Source organism: Callorhinus ursinus, unplaced genomic scaffold, assembly GCF_003265705.2.
Source record: "Callorhinus ursinus isolate GAN/ISIS: 27379988/994484 unplaced genomic scaffold, GSC_fseal_2.0 scaffold2, whole genome shotgun sequence".
Taxonomy (NCBI): domain Eukaryota; kingdom Metazoa; phylum Chordata; class Mammalia; order Carnivora; family Otariidae; genus Callorhinus; species Callorhinus ursinus.
In genome coordinates, this window is record NW_027397064.1 from 36475369 (window position 1) to 36499367 (window position 23999).

At 35.7% G+C, this 23999-nt stretch overlaps 1 protein-coding gene across 3 annotated transcripts in view; it reads left to right on the plus strand.

The window, feature by feature from the left end:
• The first annotated feature begins 244 nt into the window (after positions 1-244).
• PGAP1 (post-GPI attachment to proteins inositol deacylase 1) overlaps positions 245-23999 on the plus strand; it is a 68862-nt gene continuing 45107 nt past the window's right edge. For 2 of the 3 annotated variants that reach the window (XM_025894213.2, XM_073880875.1), the window contains exons 1-7: positions 245-458; positions 7128-7281; positions 13092-13267; positions 16499-16670; positions 19425-19582; positions 22396-22448; positions 23292-23358. In XM_025894213.2, the coding sequence (XP_025749998.1) occupies positions 312-458; positions 7128-7281; positions 13092-13267; positions 16499-16670; positions 19425-19582; positions 22396-22448; positions 23292-23358 (927 nt within the window). In that variant the 5' untranslated portion in view covers positions 245-311. Of the gene's footprint in view, positions 459-7127; positions 7282-13091; positions 13268-16498; positions 16671-19424; positions 19583-20328; positions 20339-22395; positions 22449-23291; positions 23359-23999 lie in introns of those variants that run through there. The other variant, XM_073880877.1, reaches the window with a different exon arrangement.

Sequence of the window (23999 nt, forward strand, 5' to 3'; positions counted from 1 at the left end):
TTCCTCCTTTTCCTTCTCCTCGCCCCCTCCCTTTTCCCCCCTCGGTCTCTCGCGCAGCCCACGCCGCTTTCTCCCCTTCTCTTTCCCCTCAGATTCACTCTCCCACCGCAAACGCCGCCTCTTCTCTCATCTAAACGCCAGGCAGGAGGTGCAGGCGGCCGACTGCGCGCAGGCGCACTGCGCGGCGGGCACGCGGGCGGGCTGGGCGTCTGCGCAGGCGCGCGCTGCTCTGGCTTCAGTCTGGCGCTGGTCGGTAGGCGTTCTTCGGCTGATTCAGTAAGGATTTGGGGCCGCGCGCCGGCGGGGGCACCATGTTTCTTCAGTCAGTCAGTCTCTGGAACCTGGCGTTTTATGCCCTTATGGTTATCATGGCGACCCTGGGGCTGTGGGACGTCTTCTTCGGCTTCGAGGAGAACAAGTGCAGTATGAGCTATATGTTTGAGTACCCGGAGTATCAGGTGAGGTTCGGCTGTCTCTCACCTGGGCGCTCCGAGACTCGGGCCCCTCCTGCAGGTTTCTCCCCACTTTGGCTCCCGCGCCTTGCTGGCCTCCTATGCCAACCTCGTCTCTGTTTTCTTTAGCTCTGGAAGACACTGCAGACCCTCCCTCCCACCCTCCCCTTTGTGTCCTCTCAACAGTGGGGTGTCAGGTAGAAGGTTACCTGAAGCATGCTCCCGGCCCCCTCGTCGTTGCTCCCCTGTCCCTCCTCCCCCTTGCCGGTTCCAAATCCCAGGTACAGATTCTTTTGACTGCACGGGCCCACCCCTACCCCCCATTCCTAGAGACGCAACTTCAGCCCCTCTCCCGAACCCAAACCACATTTTCCCTGCGTTCCTATCTTAACAGGTGCCCCTGGACCCTTCTTTTCTTTCCACTCGCCTAAATTCTCACCATCCCGCGCAGTGATTTGCACGTCAGCTTTCGCCTTTCTAGAAAGGGACTGAGCTTCTGCAGAGTGTGTAATGGCTAGATCCCAAGACTGCCTTTGCGACTCCAGGGTTTTACTCCAGTGTGAAAGGTTAAACGTGATAAGTAATTAAATGGAAAACTATTGAGTCTTCCTCCTGTAAAGTTGGCGGAGCCTCCGGTTTTGTAGGTTATGGGTCCATGCGTGTACATACAAACCTGTGTTTATGCATGTCGTCTCTTAGCCGTTGCATACAAAATCTATTTCATAGTGTTTTTGTTTTCTCACTGTGTTTGCAATTTAAGAGAGACCCGGCCTTCCTGGCGCGCGTACTCGCACTCTGCCCCCCACCTCTTCAGTTCCATTTTGAGTATTTTCAATCACAATTGTTTCCTCAGGTCAACATAGTAGAATCTAGAATTTCATTCATGACCAGCTGTGGTGATAAATTATACACAACTGTCCAAAGAAATTTCTCCTGAATGATTCTTTTATTTCTAAACGCATCTCCCAATTATGGAATACATGTTATAATGGTTACTCCCTACCCTAAAAAGCATATGGACTATATTACTGATGAAACGTATTTTAAGTATACTTTTAAAACCATAGCAGATTTTTTTTTTTAAGGTGAAGAATGCAGATCGTAATTGCCTCTCTGTACAGGTCGTTATGGAGGAGCATATTACTTGGTTAATGCCATTATTTAGATCCTAAAACTACCTAAGGTTTAGATTGCTGAAGAACATCTTTTCCCCATGGGCAAAATTCTAGTTTAGATTTCATTTGTTTTGAGATCCTTATCTTGGTTTTGCATCAATAAGCAAAAAATGCTTATAAGGGAGTGGAAAAACTTGATATCAAATACTATTGAATGAGATTTTAACGTGTTACTGTTGTCTCAGTTTCTAAGCACATATCCTGGTTTATGTTTAGCAGAGGCTATGCATAGTTAATTATGTGGGCTTTTAGTTTAGTTTTTTTTTTAACTGAAAATAGAGCCCTTATAATCTTTAATTTTAATGTGGTTTAATAATTGGGAAACTCAACAGGTTGAAGTAGGTCACTTTAGTTTTGTATTGCATTGAAGAGTTTGATTAAAACAATTATCTGGAATGATACAGAACTAATTCCTATTTATTTTGAGATTGTCCACAATTATTGAAGCTATTTCAATATCTGCAGTAGTGGAAATTGCTTAGTGTTGAGAACAAAGCGTACAGACTCACAGATCCATTTCTTGCCTCATAAAGTTAACTGGAAAGACAGAAAATTAGCTAGTGCAAAAGAGCTATTTGGCCTTTTTTTTTTTTTTGTCGAGTAGTTTGTATTTAGTTATTTTGATTTAGATTCCCTTTTTGAGATTTTACACTTCCATTACTATTAATAATTTGTCAGTACAGTAATAATTACAGCAGCCAGAGTTTCTGATACACATTTTCAGTAGACTTTTATTTTTTTTATGATGTAAAAAGCTGTGTTAATTTCAGTATTTATATTTGATTCTTAGACCTTTTGTTGTGCACACCAGATTGTGTTATTTTAGAAATACAGTTAAAACGTGTCTATAGAAATGAGTCATTTTGAAATATAGTGAGATTTCTGAATAACAGTAATTCTATTAAGAACCAGTGGTTTTTAATGAATATATATTCTAAATATATTTTATATGTGTTGCTTATTTTTAGTCATATTTTATAGTAAGCTTTCTAATTGTTTGCAGATTGATGTCCAGCATTTGAGATGACATTGGGTTTTCTTCTTGACGCTTTTTTTAATTGCTAATTTGCATATTCTTTAGCCAAATTTTAGAGGAAATGAAAGGTAGTTGAAACACACTCAACTTTATTCTCCATTTTAAAAAATTAAAGGTGGGACAGGAATTTGAACCTATTTGTAAAAATGAAGTGTTGAATTTAAACTTGTTTGAGTAGGGGGGCGCCTGGGTGGCTCAGTCGTTAAGCGTCTGCCTTCGGCCCAGGTCATCGTCCCAGGGTCCTGGGATTGAGCCCCGCATCAGGCTCCCCGCTCCGCGGGAAGCCTGCTTCTCCCTCTCCCACCCCCTTTGCTGTGTTCCCTCTCTCGCTGTGTCTTTCTCTGTCAGATAAATAAATAAAATCTTAAAAAAATAAAATTGTTTGAGTAGGGGCGCCTGGGTTGCTCAGTTTGTTAAGTGTCTGCCTTCACCTCAGGTGGTGATCCCAGGGTCCTGGGATCAGAGCCCCTGTGTTGGGCTTCCTGCTCAGGAGAGAGTCTGATCCTCTCTCTCTTTCTCTCCCCCTTTCCCCCTCCACACCACTCGTTCTCTTTGTCTCTCAAACAATTAAATAAATAAAATATTTAAAAAATGCAAAAAAAATTGAGTATTCATTTTCTACCTTTGGTTTTCCAAAATTTGCTTGTTCGGAGTTAACTGAACATCTCACAAACCTACCAGGAAAAATACACATTATCCTTTAAAGCTCTTGCTTTATTATGATAGCAAGGCAAAGCTTTTGTTTGGTAGCAAACAGTTTTAGGCAGATTGTAAAATTGGAGAAGAAACATCTGTGTTGTTTTCTCCCATTCAGTAATTTATTTGGCTGTGCTCAGATATGTGACCTAACAGTTGTTGTCTGAAAGAAAATGTTGATATTGGAAAATACGCATCATACTTTTGTTATTAAGTGTGAGGTTTGCTTAGCAAATAATTTATTGAATAATTCTGTCAGGTATATTCTAGACACTGGGTATGGGTGAGAGGGAATTAGAGATGAATCAGACCTTGTGCCTTTATGTCTTTATAATTTTTATGTCTTTTATAATACAATGGGGAGACAGGAATGCAATGGACAGTTAAAATATAATGTGCTGGGTGATAGACATTGGGGAGGGTATGTGCTATGGTGAGCGCTGTGAATTGTGTAAGACTGCTAAATCACAGACCTGTACCTCTGAAACAAATAATGCATTATATGTTAAAAAAAAAAAAAAAGAAGAAGATAGGAAGGGAAGAATGAAGGGGAGGAAATCAGAGGGGGAGACGAACCATGAGAGACTATGGACTCTGAGAAACAAACTGAGGGTTCTAGAGGGGAGAGGGGGCAGGGGGATGATGGGTATTAAAGAGGGCACATACTGCATGGAGCACTGGGTGTTATACCCAAACAATGAATCATGGAACACTACATCAAAAACTAATGATGTAATGTATGGTGATTAGCATAACATAATAATAAAATATATATAATGTGCTAAATGATAATATGAGTGCATATGAGGGTCTTCACAGAAGAGAGCATCCAAGTTCCTTTTCAGTAGTCAAAGGCTGCAGAGAAGTCATGGTTAATTAGAGGGCATATATTTATAGTTCATGAAGTGCAGAAACAAGAAAACTGCAGCAATAAAGAATAGCATTTGTGAAGGTGGCAAGGCACCAGGACACATTGTATAAGCGGTATGGATAGTATATAAACTGCTAACATTGGTTGCCTTCTGGGTAGGGAATTAGATGGCTAAAGGACCAAGAGTAGGAGAGAGCCTTTTCATTGTATATCCTTTGTGTCTTGAATTTGAAGCATATTAAAAATTTTAAAATGTGGCATGTGTAAGTTATAAGAACAGTAAGAATAATTAGAGACAGATTTTAGAGGGTCTGACTCACGCCTTTATCATCTATTAATATAATCAGGAAACACAGGAGGTGTATGCTTTAACACGGTATTTCTTATTTTTTTAAATTTTTTTTAATTTTATTTGAGCGGTGGGGTGGGGCAGAGGGGCAAGAGGGAAAGGGAGAGAGAGAATCTTAAGCAGGCTTCACACCCAGCCTGGAGGCCAACTCAGGGCTCCCTCTCACGACCCTGAGAATCCTGACCAGAGTCAGATGCTTAATTGACTGAGCCAGGAAGGTACCCCACAAGGTATTTCTTGACAGCAGTATGCACTATGGATTGAAGCAGGGAGGTTATGACAGGAAGAGAGACTAGTCAAAGATTCACCTCTCCCTTGGTCTTTTTATTGAGCTGGAGTTATTAGGGTTGGGATGGGCAAAGGGCTGAGAGTTCTTTGTAAGATCTTTAAAACTATTCATTTTGATCAAAATCTCCTTTTTCTTCTTTTTTATTAATTATGGAGCTCAAATTTTAATTTTCCAGTTTTAATTCACAAGAAAAAGGTACATGTAAAATAAAGACATTAGTTTCTTGAATCAGTATTTTTCTAGCACTTGGGAACTTGTTAGAATTTTTGTCTTTTGAAAGAGTTCCCTCTTTTCGCTGTGTCTCTGTCAAATAAATAAAATTTTTAAAAAATAAAAAAAAAGGGTTCTAGGTTAGAGATTAGAAGGACCTGTAGAGTCAAGAGATGATAAACAGCAGGGGCAGGATTGTGGAGATAGTATTTAAGTATAAAGGTAATTTGATTTTGATTAAAGGTCTATTTTGGGGAGGGGTTCTCATTTAAAATAATCTAGATAAAATAATTTAAAATATATGGGAGTCTTGTTGCTATAAAAGTTTTTTTTTTAAATCCCTTGACCCTCTTCTTTTTGTTCATCAGCATCCTTTCATACGGCTATACTTTTTCTATCTTCAGTCTGGTCAAAACTCTTCTTGTTTCTACCTGCCACTCCCACCTTGTACTCTGGAATGCAATTTTGCCATTTGCTAATAGTTTCCTATTCTTTTTTTTTTTTAAGATTTTATTTATTTGACAGAGAGAGACACAATGAGAGAGGGAACACAAGCAGGGAGAGTGGGAGAGGGAGAAGCAGGCTTCCTGCGGAGCAGGGAGCCTGACGCAGGGCTCGATCCAGGACCCTGGGATCATGACCTGAGCTGAAGGCAGACGCTTAACGACTGAGCCACCCAGATGCCCCTAGCTTCCTATTCTTCTGAGTTAATTTTCAACTAGTTCAAAATTTTGCTTAGCTAATGTACTAAAAAGAATGACCTAATACTCATGTATTGTCATATCCAAAGGTGTACTAAATTGGGAGGAGTTAAGAGTAGTGGTATACTTGTTCTCACATGTTTTCTTTTTGCTTAATATGTACTTAAAATATTGCATCATTTTCATTTTTGATTATATATTGTGCATGGTCAATATTGGGACAAATTTGAGTTGAAGTCCATATATGTGATATATGTGTATGTGTATATATATGTATATATATATATGTTTATGTATAGCAAATCGTGGGATTGGTATTTCTGCATTTTGAGTATTTGATGAGGTAAAATTGCTACTGTCTTAAACAATAAGCTCACAGTCTCTAAAGATGTTTTCAGTTGTTACTAACACAGACTGTTTATGGTAATATTTTTAAAAGAATATTCAGGAATGTGCGTGAGTGATCGGAATTCTGTTTTTTAGAACAGTGAGGTTTTTCAGTGTTATTACCACTTACAGACTTTAAAATTCATTCAGTACTTAAAGTTTTTATCAAGCACATGTACAGCACTGCTAGATCATTAAATCCATTGATGTCTACTTAAATAAAATCTACTGTTCAGTGTAACTGGCTTCATTTTTAATGGTTTCTATAGTTTAAAAAGGAGCAGAAGAAGGGCTTATACTTTACCATCACTTTTATACATGCCTACGTTTTGGGGATGACATTAAGACCTAATTTGTATTTTTTTGAAAAAAAATTTATCAATTACTGCCTCATTTGTTATGAATTGCAGAGTAAGGTCCAGATTAATTTGTGAAGCATATTAAGTTGAGAGGTCAGAAAGCTTACTTTCCTTTGAATGATATAACAACTGGACGATATAGTTGGGCCTAAGTACAAGGAGAGGCATTACAAACCAGTTTAAAATAGCAAAAAAGAATTGATTTGATAATGGAAAGCCTTTATCATTTCTAAGTGTAATTGATACTGATACTGTATTAAGTACATTTCCAACTATATTAACAAGTAATTTGCTGACATACCCCAGTGTTTTTCTTTTGTCAGTGGCTATTTTGAGTAATTTGTATTCATTAGAATTTCAGGTAGTTCCATTTTATGCATTTCTGAAGACTGCATGGTTCAAAACTCACATAATTCAAAATGAATTCTACATATGAATAAACTAAAAGTAAAACTTACTTTGGGCATTAAGTGCAGTTTTATCATCAGTAATACTTTTATACTGTTTCAAATGTGTGTAATTCAGAATTGGGCACAGTAGACAGAATTGTATTAATACAACTGATTAAATTGAAATTGCCTCTTTTTTTTTTTTTGCTGCAGAAAATAGAACTTCCAAAGAAACTGGCAAAACGCTATCCTACATATGAATTATATCTTTATGGAGAAGGATCCTATGCTGAAGAACACAAAATTCTCCCTTTGACTGGTATTCCAGTTCTCTTTCTTCCTGGTAATGCTGGAAGTTATAAGCAAGGTAAGTCTTGGAAGTAAATTTTGAAAGCTGTAAAATTCAATCGAAGAATTTATCAGATACATACTCTGTGTTAAGTACTGTGCTAGGCATACTGGGAGACACAAATATTTGACATTTTGTCTGAGACAAAAAAATGAGTGCAAAGAATAGTTGAAGACCACTTAGAAAAGAGTAAGATGGAGAAAAAGAACAGGATGGAGTAGGTAGGATAAATGATACAGGGATTCAGGAATCAGCAGAAGAAAGGTTTATGTTGGAAATGGAAGGTACAGAAAACATAACCTAGAATACTGATCAGAGAAGTAAATTGGTACATGTTTTGCCAAACAAGAGAAAAGATTGGTTTCTTTCTTTTGGAGCTATTTAAATTAGATCTAGAAATACTGATGGGAACACAGAAAGGTGAAGATAGGGAACCTTTATGTATGATTCCAAATTGAATGTTGGCCTGGAGATAATAGCAGTTATTTCTGGCATAACAGTCAAGTAATCTGGAAGTAACTTCATTTAAAAAGTGCTTTTTGGTTATTAACTGGCATATTCTTTTATATAATAAGAATAGAATTCTTTCAGGGACCCTGGGTAGTTCAGTCGGTTAAGCATCTGCCTTGGGCTCAGGTCATGGTCCCAGGATCCTGGGATTGAGTCCTGCCTGCATCGGGCTCCTTGCTCAGTGGGGACCTGCTTCTCCCTCTGCTTGCTGCTCCCCCTGCTTGTGCATGCACTCTCTCTCCGACAAATAAATAAAATCTTAAAAAAAAAAAAAGAATAGAATTCTTTCAACATTTAGTGTTATGTATTTATCTAGTAAATATTTGTGTGTTAGGTATTAGGGATCCAAAACAGACCAAGATAGATAAAGTCCCTCCCCTTTGTTAAACTTATATTCTTGTTGGAAAGACAGCCATCAGATAAATATATCAGTAATATTAAAAGTTAGAAAAATAAAACAGAGTGAGGGATAAAGGAGAAATAGGGTCAGGAGGTGGCTAGTTTAGTTGAAGTGGCTAGGAAAGGCCAGGATGAGGAGGTAACATTTGCGCAGAGGCTTGAATACAGCAAGAGACTGAGGTATGTGACTATTTGAAGAAAGACCCTAAGGTAGGAACATGCTTAGTACATTCAAGGCCACAAAACCTGGAGAAAGTGACAAAAAATAAGGATGGAAAAGTAGCCTCAGGCTATATCATATAAGCTGTGGAAAAGACTGAATTTTGATCCAAGTGTGTTGGGAAACTATTAGAGGTTTTTGGGTAGGAAATGATACAATCCAATCTTTTTGTCAATTGTTAATTGTTTGAAATACAACACATATACAGGGAAATGTGTAGAATATATTCAATTAAAAATTATTATAAAGTGAATAATCATATAGCCAAAATCTAAGTCAAGAAGTAGAAGATTGCCAGTACTGTGGAAATGCCCTCTATGCTCCTTCCTGATAAAACTTTCTCCCCTCTTTCTAGATGTAACCACAATCCTAACTTAAAGGTAGTAAATTTCCTTGACTTTTATTGTTTAAGTATCTAAATGTGTATCTCTAATACAATCCACTTTTGGGGGGTTATTTTTAAACTTCGTAACATAAACATAATCATTCAGTATGTATTCTTTTGTGTTTGGCTTCTTCTACTCAACGTTTTAAAAATTCATCCAAGTTTGGGATGCCTGGGTGGCTCAGTTGGTTAAGTGTCTGCCTTTGGCTTGGGTCATGATCCCAGGGTCCTGGGATTGAGTCCCACATAGGGCTCCCTGCTTAGCAGGGAGTCTGCTTCTCCCTCTGCCCCCCCCATCGTTCTTTCTTTCTCTAATAAATAAAATCTTTAAAAAAATTCATCCAAGTTCATTTATTTTTTTCATTCTTTGTTATCCCATTATATGACTATACCATAGTTTAAATATTCTGTCTTTGGACACTTGTGTAATTTATATTTATTGGCAATTACAAGTAAAGAACATTTTTCTTACTTTGGATCACATAAGCCCATGTTTCTGTAGGATGTATGCCATAACATTATTCCCATGTCACAGGTTATATGTATCCTTCTATTTTTACTGGTTGTGCTAACTTATACTCCCAGAAATACTACATTATAGTTCCCTTTGCTCCATATCCTTGACAACATTGGAATTGTCAGATTTTTAAATTCTATACAGTATGGTAGGTGTGATTTATTTTTAAAAAAATGATTACTCTGGCTTTGCTGTGTAGATAATATGCTGTAAAGGGGCAAGAGTGGAGAAGGAAAGATAACATCATCAATCATCAGGGAAATGCAAATCAAAACCATAAGGATAGATAATCATTTCATATCCACCACAGTAGCTATAATCTAAAAGATAATAGCAAGTGTGTGTGTGTGTGTGTGTGTGTGTGTGTGTGTGTGTGTGTAGAAATCAAAACACTCATCCATTGCTGATGGGAATATAAAATGGTAGAGCCACTTTGGAAAAACAGTTTGGCAGTTCTTCAGAATGTTAAACATAGAATTTTATGCTTAGCAGTTCCACTCAAGAAAAATGAAAATGTACATTCACACAAAAACTTGTTTACAAATGTTCATAGCAACACTATTCAAAATAACTAAAATGTAGAAACAACCCAACATTAACTAAAGAATGGGTAAATAAACTATATCCATATAATGGAATATTATTCGGCAATAAGAAGGAATGAACCATAAAAGAAGAAAATTACAGGCCAATATCCTTGATGAACATAGATGCAAAAATCCTTAGCAAGGTATTAGCAAACCAAATCCAACAATACATGATCAAGTGGGATTTATTCCAGAGATGCAAGGAGGTTCAGCATCCACAAATCAGTCAACATGATACAATAACATTAATACAATGAAAGATAAAAATCATATGATCATCTCAATAGATGTAGCAAAAGCATTCAACAACATTCAGTATTCATTTATGATAAAAATTCAACAAAGTGGGTATAGAGGGAATGTACCTCAACATAATAAAGGCCATATATGACAGTCCTACAGCTAATATCATGCTCAATGGTGAAAAGCTGAAAGTTTTTCCTCTAATTTCAGGAACAAGGCAAGGATGCCCACTCTCACCACTTTTATTCAACATAGTATTGGAAGTCCTAGCCACAGCAATAAGGAAAGAAACATTTTTAAAAAGCCACCCAAATTGGAAAGGAAGAAGTAAAATAGTCACTATTTGCAGATGACATATATAGAAAACCCTTAAGACTCCACAGAAGGCTGTTAGAATTAATAAATGAGTTTAGTAAAGTGCAGGATACAAAATCAATGTACAGAAATCTGTGGTGTTTCTGTATTACTAATAACAAGAAATTAAGACAACCCATTTACAATTGCATTGAAAAGAGTAAATAAATACCTAGGAATAAATTTAACAAAGGAGGTGAAAGCTCTCTACACTGAAAACTATAAGACACTGATGAAAGAAATTAAAAAATAAATAAATGGAAAGATATTCTGTGCTTATGGATTGGAAGCCTTAATATTGTTAAAATGTTCATACTGCCAAAAGCAACTACAGATAACACCTATCACAATTCCAATGGCATACTTCATAGAACTAGAACAAATAATTCTAAAATCTGTATGGAACCACAGAAGATCCCAAATAGCCAGAGCAATCTTGAAAAAGAACAAAGCTGGAAGTATCACACTCCCTGATTTCAAACTGTACTACAGAGCTGCAGTAATCAAAACACACACACACACACAAAAACAAAACAAAACAAACAAAAAAAACAAAAAACAACCACACACAGATCAGTGGAAGAGAATTGAGAGCCCAGAAGTAAACCCACACATATATGGTCAGTTTATCTCTGATAAAAGAGCCAAGAACATACAGTGGAGAAAGGACAGTCTCTTCAATAAATGGTGTTGGGAAAACTGGACAGCCACAAGCAAATGAATGAAACTAGGCCACTATCTTTCACTATACACAAAAATTAACAAAATGGATTAAAGACTTGTATATAAGACCTGAGTCCTTATAATTGCTAGAAGAAAATATAGGCAGTAAGCTCCTTGACATTAGTCTTAGCAACATCTTCGTGGATCTTGCTCCAAAGCAAGGGAAACAAAATTAAAAATAAATAAATGGGACTACTTCAAACTAAAAAGCTGCACAGCAAAGGAAACCATTAAAATGAAAAGGCAGTTTACTCAATGAAGATATTTGTAAACCATATATACAATAGGAGGTTAATATCCAAAATATATTAAGAACCTACATAACTCAACAAAAAACAACCCAATTGAAAAATAGATGTAGGATCTGAATAGACATTACTCCAGAGAAGACATACAGGTCACTAGCAGGCATGAAAAGATATTCAATATCACTAATTATTAGGGAAATGCAAATCAAAACTACCTATCACCTCATACTTGTCAGACTACTATTGACAAGTATCTACTACTATCAGACATAACAGGAATGAAATCTTGCCATTTGCAATAACATGGATGGAACTTCAGAGAATTATGCTAAGTGAAATGAATCAGTCCGAAAAAGACGAATACCATATGATTTCACTGAAATGTGGAATTTTTAAAAAATTAAAAAAAAAATAAACTCAGATAAGAGAACAGACTGGTGGTTACCAGAGGGTAAGTAGGTTGGGAGTGAGCAAAGGGGGCCAGTTGTATATGATAGATGGTAAATAGATTTGTGGTGATGATCACTTTGTAGTGTATACAGGTGTTGAATTATAAAACTGCACACCCAAAGCTTTTATATATTAAGGAATTAATTACCTGATAACATGAATTACATGGTACAATGTGCATAAACCTTGAAAACATTATAAAAGTGAAAGAAGCCAGTCATAAAAACCCATGTATATGATCCCATTTATAGAAATGTCCAGAATAGGCAAATCCATAGGGACAGAAAGTAAATTAGTACTTTCCAGGATTGGGAGGAGAAGAGGAATAAGAAATGACTGCTAATGAGTACAGGGTTTTCTTTTTGGGGTAATTAAAAAATATCTAAAGTTAGATTAGTAGAATTTTGTAAATATACTAAAAATCATTGAATTGTACTTTTTATATAATAAGTTGTATAGTATGTGAATTGTGTATGTTAAAAAAATGGAATGGCAAATAGGTATTTTGTTTGCTAACCCATACACTGCAACTTTTAATGCCAATTAATGCAATTCACAAATTCTGTGGAAGGGTTTACAGAGCAAAACCTAAAACAGTGTGGAAGCAGGTAGACCAGTGAGGAAACTATTAGAGTAGTTAAGGCAAGAGATGATGGTGCTTAGATTAGGAAGACAGTGGTGGAAATGGTGAGAAGTGTTGATTGGGGATATATTTAGAAAGTAGAGGTTGATAGGATTTACTGATGGATTGGGTGTCGTGTAAGACAAAGACAAATCAAGCATAAGTATCTAAACCAAGTGATGAGCATATTTCTTGTAGGAATTTTCTCATTCTTAAATTAAAATCCTCAAGTGTGACTTATTCATACAGATGGCTAACATTTCTTATTCAAAGTATTCTTCCCCTCCCTTTTAGTTATTTTTCCTAATCAAGTGGAAGCAGGTAAAGAATGAATGACCTGTTTACTTTTTATTTAATTTAAATTTAAAAAAAAACATTTAGGGCACAAGACATATAATACAAACAACGGTTTGTTCTTCTAAATTGATAGCATTGAAGGATGTCACCCTGAAGTAGGTTGTTTATATTCAGAGTGTGGGATAAAGTTATTTGTTAAGAGACTTTGAAGCAAGAATGGTTGCAACTTTTAAAAATTTTGTTTAATGTACACTTTGCACTTTTCCTCTGCAGTTCGTTCAATTGGTTCTATTGCACTTAGAAAAGCAGAAGACATTGACTTCAAGTACCACTTTGACTTCTTTAGTGTGAATTTCAATGAAGAACTGGTGGCACTGTATGGTGGAAGTCTTCAGAAACAGACGAAGTTTGTACATGAATGCATTAAAACAATTCTGAAACTCTATAAGGTAAGAGATAGGCATGCAAATCAATAGTGATCACCTATTAGCATTTTTTAAGGGATTCAACATATTTTAAGTCATTTATTTGTTTATATGGAAGTTAAAGTGAAGATGACACAAAGGGTTTGTTTTTGTTTTTATATGTGTGTGGGGGGGAGTCTTGTTTTGAGCTCAGTGGTTTTTGAAGTTTTAATTGAATTTATAAGAAACCTCTCATGAATTTAGGGGAAAAACTTTTTTTAACTTTATAAATTAGAAGTGCATTGAATTTCCTAAAGACCATTAGTATGGATCAACCCCATGTCGGGCTCCCTGATCAGTGGGGAACCTACTTCTCCCTCTCTCTCTGCCCCTCCCCCTGCTCATGCTTTCTCTCAAATAAATAAAATCCTTTAAAAAAATGTTGGATTATTGTTTTTGAACCTTTTTCTTTTTTAATTAAGCATTTAAGACTATAGTATTTCTTCTAACCACTACTTTAATCTTACAAATTCTGATGTGTTTTGTTTGTTTGTTTGTTTCAAGTTTTTATTTAAATTCTAGTTAACATATAGAATGATACTGGTTTCAGGAGTAGAATCTAGTGATTCATCACTTATATATATACCCAGTGCTCTTTTATTTCCCTCTGTCTACTAATGACAAAATGAACTACTGGGACATCATCAAGATAAAAAGCTTCTGCACAGTGAAGGAAACAACAAAACTAAAAAGCAATCTATGGAATGGGAGAAGATATTTGCAAATGACATATCTGATAAAGGGTTAGGATCCAAAATCTATAAAGAATTTATCAAACTCAATACCCCAAAAAATAATCCAGATAAGAATGGGCAGAAGACATGAACAGACATTTTTCCAAAGAAGACATAGGTGGTTTTGTTTTAGACAGGTTTGATTTGGGATGCACTTTAGACATCCCAAGTGTAGTTGGTACTCAATTGGAGTTTAAGAGCTTAAGAGAAGAGGTCCAGTCTGGAGATAATAACTTGAGGGTTGACAGGATATAGATATATTTAAAGCCATGAGACTGTATGTGATCATTATGGAGTCAAGATGTGAAAGAAGAGACTGAAGGACTGAGGCCTGAGTCACTCCCATATTAAGAGATGAGAAGGAAACAACAAGAAACTAGAAAGAAGCAGCCAGTGAGGTAAGAGGAGAACCAGGAGAATTATGTTGTCAAAAAACCAAATAAATCATTTCAAAGAGGAAGAAGTAATCTATGTCAAATCCTGCTGATAGTTCAAGTAAGATGAGGATTGAGAATTGGCAATTAGATTCCTTGGTGACTTGAAATAGTTTTGGAGGAGCGTTGAGGTGAAAGCCTAATTGGAATGAGTTTAAGAGTATAGAAGTTAAGAAATTGGAGATGGCAAGTACTGCATAGGCAGTTGTTTTGATGAGTTACGCTATAGATATGTAGAGAAAGATGTGGTCACTAAGGGCAAAATGGGAGTAAAGTTTCTTTTTTAAGGGAAAATAGTATTGTATTTATATACTAGCAAGAATGATCTAATAGAAATAACAGTGCAAGAAAAAAGTGAGAAGAATTGCTGGAGTGATGTACTTGAGAAGGCCAAAGGGGATAGGTGTCAGAGCACATATGGAGAGTTTGGCTTTTTCTAAGATCAGGTCTGTGTTGGAGATCATCAGGACCATTCCCAGGCTTGATGATTGTCCAGAAAGACTCACAGGACTCAGCATATAGTTGATATATACCATAATAATAAACCAAATAATAAACCATACAGTGGTTTATTACATTGGTTTATTACAGTGAAAGGATATAAAGCAAAATCAGCAAAGAAAAGGTGCATGGGGTAGGGTGCCCGACCGACTCAGTTGGTAGAGCCTGTGACTCTTGATCTCAGGTTGTGAGTTCAAGCCCCACATTGGGTGTAGAGATTACTCAAAAATAAAATCTTAAAAAAAGAAGAAAAGGAAAAAAAAAGGTAGATGGGTGAAGTCCAGAGGAAACCAGGTGTAAGCTTCTAAATATCCATTCAGGGGAGTCACACCGGATACATTTAATTCTGATAGCAATGAATTGTGATGTGTGAACTGTTGTCCATGAGAGAAGCTCATGAGAAATTCAGTGCCCAAATTTTTTACTGGGGGCTGGTCACGTAGACACCCTGTGCCTAGCATGTACCGAAATCCCAACCAGAAGGACAGCAGGTGTTCAGCATAAACCATATTTTGTGCAAAAACAGATTCATTTTTAGCATTTAGGAAATGATGGGAATATCCCAGGATTTAAGGTCTCAGACTACAGCCCAGAGCCAACTTAAACACGCAGTCCATTATAAGGATGGCAGTCTCAGGCTTACTATGTTAACTCTTTTCTGCATAAGGTCCAATTTATTCATAGTAACAGGAGAGAAGGCATAGATGAAGGATCAGTGTGGAGAGCGATAAGCTAAAGTTTGGTAATGGAACTGAGGATACTATATGGAGACAGAAAGGACTTTTTAAAAAGCAATGCTTATTTTAAAAAAAAGGAATTTTTTGTTGGGGCGCCTGGGTGGCTCTGTCGTTAAGTGTCTGCCTTTGGCTCAGGTCATGATCCCAGGGTCCTGGGATCAAGCCCCTCATCAGGCTCCCTGCTCCGCAGAAGCCTGCTTCTCCCTCTCCCACTCCCCCTGCTTGTGTTCCCTCTCTCACTGTGTCTCTTTCTGTCAAATAAATAAATAAAATCTTTAATAAAAAAAATAAAAATATGTAATTGTCAGTGAATAGATGTTATGGAATGCTGGTTTCTTTTTAAACCCAGGTGCACAATAGAGAAGTAACTTGGTAAGATATATTAATATGATGAGATACTATATTGCTGTGGTAACCATAATTGTTCCAAATTTTTATGATGATTTCAATTTTAAATAAATGATCTTCTTATATCCTATAAAATCTAATATTCTGGTATACACCAAATATAATTACAACTCTTGTATCCAATATAGCAAATGGCAAGACATGATATACTAGACCAGGTGTTCTGATTTGGGTTCAGAAAACCAAAGCGTAGCTATTAAAAATATTTGGCAGAATACAAAATGGTATGTATATACTAATTACAAGTAAATGAAAATGTATTTCTGTATCTTATGCAAAGTTATATAAATAGTTTAATTTTCTTTTTCCTATAAAATTGCTTATATGTAGAGGGAAGTGTTTAGTATTTTTGTTATGATACTAAGACTTCATTATGCCTTGGTGATTTTTTTTTTAAAATAGGGTCAAGAATTTGCTCCAAAAAGTGTGGCAATAATTGGTCATTCTATGGGTGGCCTTGTTGCAAGAGCATTGCTTACATTGAAAAATTTTAAACAAGATCTGATAAATCTTCTTATCACACAAGCCACCCCTCATGTTGCTCCTGTGATGCCATTAGATCGTTTCATAACAGGTAAATACTATTACATAAACACTAACTGACCTCCCCATTGTTGTTTAAGATTAAACAGATCCTTGCACCTACTTCCTTTAAGAGTGTGCAGCTCAGTTTCAAATTAACACCTCCATTTCTGAGCATCTTTCTTTGAGACTTTCATCTTAGGCTAATAATTGAAACTGCTGTTAGTTTTCTCTATCCATAGTATCTTACCATGGAGAGCATGTGTTTTATAATCCCTAGACACTTGGGAATCAGTTTAATTACTCTTGGGGATGACTCTCTGTCTCTTAAAGTATGTTTAAACGTCCTGTGTTTTGTTAACTCTTCCAGTACTTTATTCAAAATAAGCTTATATTTAAGTAAAACAGTAGAAATGCCTTGTTTTAAATAAATAGATCTGTTAATGCTTTATATGGTGAGAAGGAATTGCTAATATTTATTACTGTATTTTGGGTGTTGTATTAAGAACTTTACATGATGTATGATTATTTCACTTGATGCTTAGAGCATCATTATTATTTGCATGTTTAAGGAAAGTCAAGTATTATCTTCACTGTTTATTGAAATATTGTATGATAGAAGAAATATTATATGATAGAAGAAAATCTTTGAAAACAAAGAATTTTGTCCTGATCAGTAAATTTACACCACTTTTTACCCTATCAAAATTTGCATTATCTTAATTTTGATGAAAATGAGAAATATACCTTATTGACTCCAAACCAAAGCACCCATTTTAACATAACATTGCCAAGGAGTAATTTATTTGCTGGAATATCTGCTGCAACAGTACCTACAGTTAAGTTTCATTTTTTTCCTTATTACATTTAAAACTGCCTGTAGAAATCTTTCAGTAAAAAATTTTAATTTTAGTGAAGTTGCTTAAATTTGCTTTACTAATTCTAATAATTACAAATGACCTGTAGGTTTAGGAAAAAAAAAAAGGCATAGAGAAGTCATAACATTGTCAACACAATTGAGAAGTTTTTTTATTACATCTTATATGGATGAGCCATGTATGTTAAATTAGAATTACTCAGAATATATCTTTAAAAACTCTGAGGAAAGAGCTTTCAAAAGAGTCTGATTTTATTGTTTTTGAAGGGTAGTCATGGTCTGTCTCTGAAATGTTCAGGCTGAAAGTAATTCTTAGGGTCAGGGTGCCTTTCTAGTAATCAGCAAGCCTCTTTCTTATTTATTCTGTATTTATTTCATGTTTCATTAAGCCAGAATTAGAATAAAAAAAAAAAAAACAAGTTCAAGGGATGGCAGATCTTAGGTTTTTAGGAGACCTATATGACCTTCAGAAGTCCGTTCCCTGTTTATACTTGATGGAAATACTGCCCTTTAATAGGGGGAAGGAAGCTGTGCACTGGGCAACCCACTTTAGAGGGCTCTGCTCTGGCACTGCCATTCTCCACAAGGTGAGAAGTATATAGACCAAGCAGCCTCCCCACTTGCAGGCTGTGCCTTTACTTCTGGATGATGATCTAGGTAACCAGACCTTCAGACTTTTCTACCATGGCCTGTGTGGGCTTCTTACCTGAATCTGTCCTGAGGGCAGGTATGTAAGTAAGCTTGAGTTGTGGCTAAGGAATGGCTCTACATGAGGTACCGATAGAGCTTGGATATCCTGCATCCTTATAATGCAGGATGAAACTGGAATGGGAAGAAGAGATTAGAGTTCAGTTATGGGTCAGAGATCTGCCCTTCCTGTGCTGCCATAATCTAGTGTCCATCTGAGGTGTCAAATTTTGTAATTTGTACTCGGCCTTCCAGGTTATTGCAATGATATATTTGTCAAGTAGGCAGCGAAATATATTTGATTTAACAGTTTGTTAGTTGGAATTTTTACTTTTAAATATTTAGACATAAAGCCACGTATGCCCCATTGGTACTCTTGTCCCGGGACCTGCAGGTGTTTAGGCATGGGTCTCCTTAATCACATTCTAAGTAAATACTGTGGAGATCTTCAATGGGAGGAGTTTGCTGTTCCAAAATGTTTGAAGCCCTCAATGGGATCAAATGCCAGGATGAAAGTACATTAAGTTTTGATAATCAGAAAAGGAAACGAGAACTCCTCTTCCCTCGCCTCAAATCTTTGATACTATATTTTTCTCATCTTCCATAAATAAAGTGGAAAAATTGTAGATTCTTCCTATTGAGCTACCTGTTACTTAACTCTAAATGAGTAGAACCTTCTTAACCCTTATATTTTCCGTAGCAGCATTAAGTCCCAAGACCAAAGTGATTGTTGTTGTCCTGATTGTATTTTAAGAACTTAAATAGTACTTTGTGTGGTACTGTGAGAGCTGCTAAGCTCTCACACTGCCATGATTAGGAAGATCTACAATGCCTTAGCATAGTGAACTTGTATCTTTGGTAGAATTTTAGGGGTTTCTGCTTGCTATACTGTGTGGCTCATGATCTAGCAGCATTCTTGTGGGATATAGAGACCTGTTTATGTATGGACTTGTCAAAGCTAATAAACTTTATGTTATTTATTTATATAAAGTTATTATAATAACTTTATGTTAGTTATTTAAATAACTTCAGTAACTCTTAGTATTTGTAGTATTATTTAATGGAAAACAGACTCTGTAAAGATACTGATTTTACTCAGAATAGAGAAATATGAATAACATTCATTGTTTATAGACAATTCAGTATGGCTTAAACAGAAATTCAATTTAATATTAGTGTCATAGATACCTTATTGTTGCAGGGAATGACTAATTTTTAACGTGTGTCTTTATTTCCTACCAGACTTTTATATGACTGTAAACAACTATTGGATTCTAAATGCTAGACACATAAATTTAACCACGCTTTCTGTAGCTGGAGGATTCCGGGATTACCAAGTTCGTTCAGGACTGACTTTTCTACCAAAATTAAGCCATCATACCAGTGCCTTATCCGTTGTGGTAATTTTTTTAAGATTCTACTGAAATAGTAACAGAATGGATATAGTGGGGTATGAAAGGAGAAATATGTAGTTGTTTGAAAATGACTACTGAGGGGTGCCTGGGTGGCTCAGTTGTTAAGCGTTTGCCTTCAGCTCAGGTCATGATCCCGGGGTCCTGGGATCGAGCCCTGCATCAGGTCCTCTGCTTAGCAGGGAGCATGCTTCTCCCTCTCTCACTCCCCCTGCTTGTGTTCCCACTCTTGCATTCTCTCTCCCTCTCTGTCAAAAAAAAAAAAAATCTTAAAAAAAAAATGACTACTGAGTTGGTGTAGTGCTGCTATGTGTGTATGTGCATGTGTATGAGAGAGAGACTATGAAAGAATGAATAAAAATAAGTTGGGAAGGCAGAGGCATGGGTCCACAGAAAGTAAAAAGGATCTTAGAAAGTTTGTGAAAATGACTTATTTATGAAAGTGACTCTTACAAATAGTTGTTCCTTGTTTAAAATAAGTACCTACCCACTGATGAGAGTTTTAACTGTAAGAAAGTGTGGACTGAAGTCCAAGTGTCCCTTGTTATATCTGAGTGCTGTATACAATAGAAATGGAATATCAAACTCTTGAGTGCTAAACTTGAGTAAAGGTTTACCAATTTTAAAACTTAAAAATTAGCTTTGATAGTATAACAGAACCCTGACGGATTAATTTGCTAATTATTCTTCCCTGCTAGGACATCAAGTATTTGGTCTTTAACTGGGATACATAGCCTCTGTAAAGTGAGTTCAAGTTTCATTTTAGGACTTACATTATTTCTTGTATTTTTAACCTTGAAGTCTTCAGTTAAGATCTTAATTTTTTAACTCCACACAGTATATAGATATTGTATATAGTATGTATAAATGTGTATACGGCACATCATCTCCAAATATAACTTAATTTCTAAAAAAAATCCAGTGTTCCTTTTGCTTTTTAGGAGATAGTGCTTTGTTTCATGGTTGTTCTCTTCATAAATACTCCCTTGCTCAGTTTACCTATTGCCCCACCTTAGATTACTGTTCATTTATTAACCAAGTATTATTGAATGCTTGCCACACATAGGACAAAAATTATTAAGCCATTCTACTATTGCCCACCATTTTCTTACTACCGGAGGAGTTGTGATATAACCATAGTAGCTTTGAAACTAAATTGGTAAATCTCTCAAACCTCATTATTGGTATGAATTGTTTTATTTGATGTTGATTATTTGGGGCAGATATTTGCTGGAAGTCCTCAAAACATTAAATATCAATTCTTTAGTAAACACAGATATTTTAGTAATATAAAATTGGATGTAATTTTTTCTAGACTTGACCTGGAGCATGTTGCTATATTGATGCCCCTTCCTGCAGCTTATCTTTTGGTTTCTTCGTGTGTGTGTGTGTGTGTGTGTGTGCGTGCGTGCGTGCGCACGCACACGTGTATCTGTGTCCCTCTTTTCTAATCCATTTGATAATTTGTTGCTTTCAAGGCAGCTTGTATTTCTGTATCTCTGATGAAAATATTTTACCTCTTAATGGAATTTTCTCAAAGCTGGTTAATGTCTCAATTTTATTTAGTATTTTAGCCCCCAAATAACTTATAACCTTTCATATATCTACATATGTGTTTACTTTTAAAAAGTAATTATTAAGAAGTAACAGTTTTTTGATGATTATATCAAGAATAGTTAATTGACATTTGTAGCCATTGAGACTAGAAAAATGAAGTTAGAGACCTCGGTTGTTTTAGTATTAGTAAGGTAGGCTGAACTGCTGTAATATACACTCATACAGATAATGGCACTTAAAAATATTGCTCCTATACCTGCCCTAGGTATGTGTTTAAGTTGGTGGGTGGTTTTTGAAGGAGTCCCTTTAAGGGACCCAGGCTCACAGTAAGCAACCCTTTCTTGAATACAAAGAGAGACACTGTGAAAAATATCAGATTTACTTAATGTTTCCTATTGTATGTAAGATGCTATTCACAGGAAAGTCATTACCTGGTATGAAAATGAGTCTCTAGTTCTTGAAGGGTGCTGTGCCATTGTTAGGAAGCCTTCTTCAAACAGTTATATTTTTTAGGAGCCTTTTGCAGGTATGTCTCTAACTAGTAGTATATATATCCTAATGTAGGGATGTTTTCAAAATAAGTAACCTTGTACCATACTTGAGAAAGAGTCTGATTTGGGGGCACCTGGGTGGCTCAGTCTTTCAAGCATCTGACTCTTGATTTTGGCTCAGGTCATGATCTCAGGGTCATGAGATCCAGCCCTGCATCGGACTCTGTGCTGAGGTTGGGGCCTGCTTAAGATTCTCTCCCTCTCTAAAAAAATAGAGTCTGATTTGATTGCTTTGGAATTGTGATCAGGCATATTTATTTTGAAAAAGCTCTCTGAGGCTGGGTATTTCTAAGGCACACCTGATTAAAAAGTAACATCTTAGAATTTATCAAAGTAGTCTAGTCAAAACTAAAATTACTAAAATAATTGTGATTTATTTAAAGAATCATAAACTCAGACTCTTAATAAAGAGTTAGATATTAAACTTCAGTAAGGAATCTGTTAGATGCTTTAATAATATTTGAAGGGTAATTTAAGCTTGACTAAGCAGTAATGATACTGATTTTATACAGGAACTACCTTAATATTTTTGGATCACCTTTCTAAGAATGCATCATTTAAATATGTCTATGCATCATAAAATAGTGAAACTAATGTTACATGTTTCTAAATATTAGCTTATGAGAATTTCAAACCTTTGGGAGAATAACAAATGTGCTTAAGTTGGATTTTTTTTTTTCCTTGTCCTTTTAGAGTTCAGCAGTGCCTAAGACCTGGGTCTCAACAGACCACCTTTCCATTGTATGGTAAGTTAATATATAATAGTCTTATTTTGGTGGTTTGTGGTGGCCCTTCTTTCTTATCAGTGCATTTATTGGTTTGTTAGTCTTGTTAGCACTTTGTCCATAAGTAAATAGATTTGGGAGAAAGATTGACTTAAGGGCTTAGAACTCTAACCTTGGTTTTTGTCTCAGTTTGACCAAGGTTCCCTTGACAGCTTGTAAAATCATCTCTTGAAGAACCACTAACATGAGTTTCAAATGAAGCTAGTGTCAAATGTCAAAATTTTAGAGTTTGTCATAGTTGGGCAGAATCAAATGTACTTGTGATAGGATCTTCTGAGCTCTTGGCCAGTCACCAAACTCAGGGACTTGATTAATATAGCATTAACTATTCTAGAGCATCACATGAAAAACCAAGTAGGAGTTAGATTTACCCTTAATATAAATAGATTAAATAAGGTTTAATCTTATAGACCCTAGTATCTTATCGCTATATGTTTTAGCTTAAAGATTCTTTTTTCATTTTCCTCTGGCTGTGCAGTCAGTGGTGTCTGCAAGAAGCACAAGTTTAGGCATATAAAGATGGGGCAGACAGTTGTTTATAGCTGGGGTGGACAAGGAGACTTAGGGAGAACAGAAGGACCCTGATAGTTCCATTGTCAAATGTCCAAGAAGATTTAATTTGCTTTATTTTTATATGTTTCGAGTTTAAAATATTCTTAATAATAATGATTCCTTAAATACCTTTAGAGTTTAGAACAGTAAAGAAAACTCAGATATTCCATTAAGTAATAGAATTGTGCATGTTTTTATCAAAAGTACGTTTTTAAATAAATTTTTGTTACATTGTAACATTTTATTCTTTAGGTGTAAACAATTACAATTGACTACAATTCGAGCATTCTTTGATCTTATTGATGCTGATACTAAACAAGTATGTATTTTTAAGCTAAAAATTACTTCAGTAGAGTAAAAGCTTTTGTTACAGCAGGATGGATTTAATACTTTTTTTTTTGCTTTTATAAAAGTAGAAGCCTTATATGTTATATCAACTGTAATTAGTTTCAAAATAGAAATATATTTTTATCTGATAATACTTTGATCACTCTTAATAATTAATAGAATGCAATGAAAATGAAAAAGTGAGAAGATGCTTTAAATCTTCCCCCAATTTTTCCTTTTTACTTGTTTGAAATTTGATATATATCCTTTTAACTTTTATTTAACTTAAAATACTACAAGCTATTTTATCCTTTTTTTAGTAATATGTTATAAACTTCATGATGTATCTTGATAGACATTTTTGCTTAAATTTTTTTTTTTTAAAAAGCATCTTTATCTTTCTGGTAGGATCAAAATGTCTTCATTCATTGGCTAACCCAAGCTCGCCAGAACTTAAATTATGTACTTTTAGTAGTTGAATGTTTTTTGGAATGAGATTTCACTTATAAACTCTACAAACTAATGATTTTCCAAGTTGCTCAATTAGCAGGACACCTGGAAATCCTAGTGTCATTTATAGAACATCATATTACTCTTTCATCTCTTTACGTCTGCCAGCAGATATACAGTAGT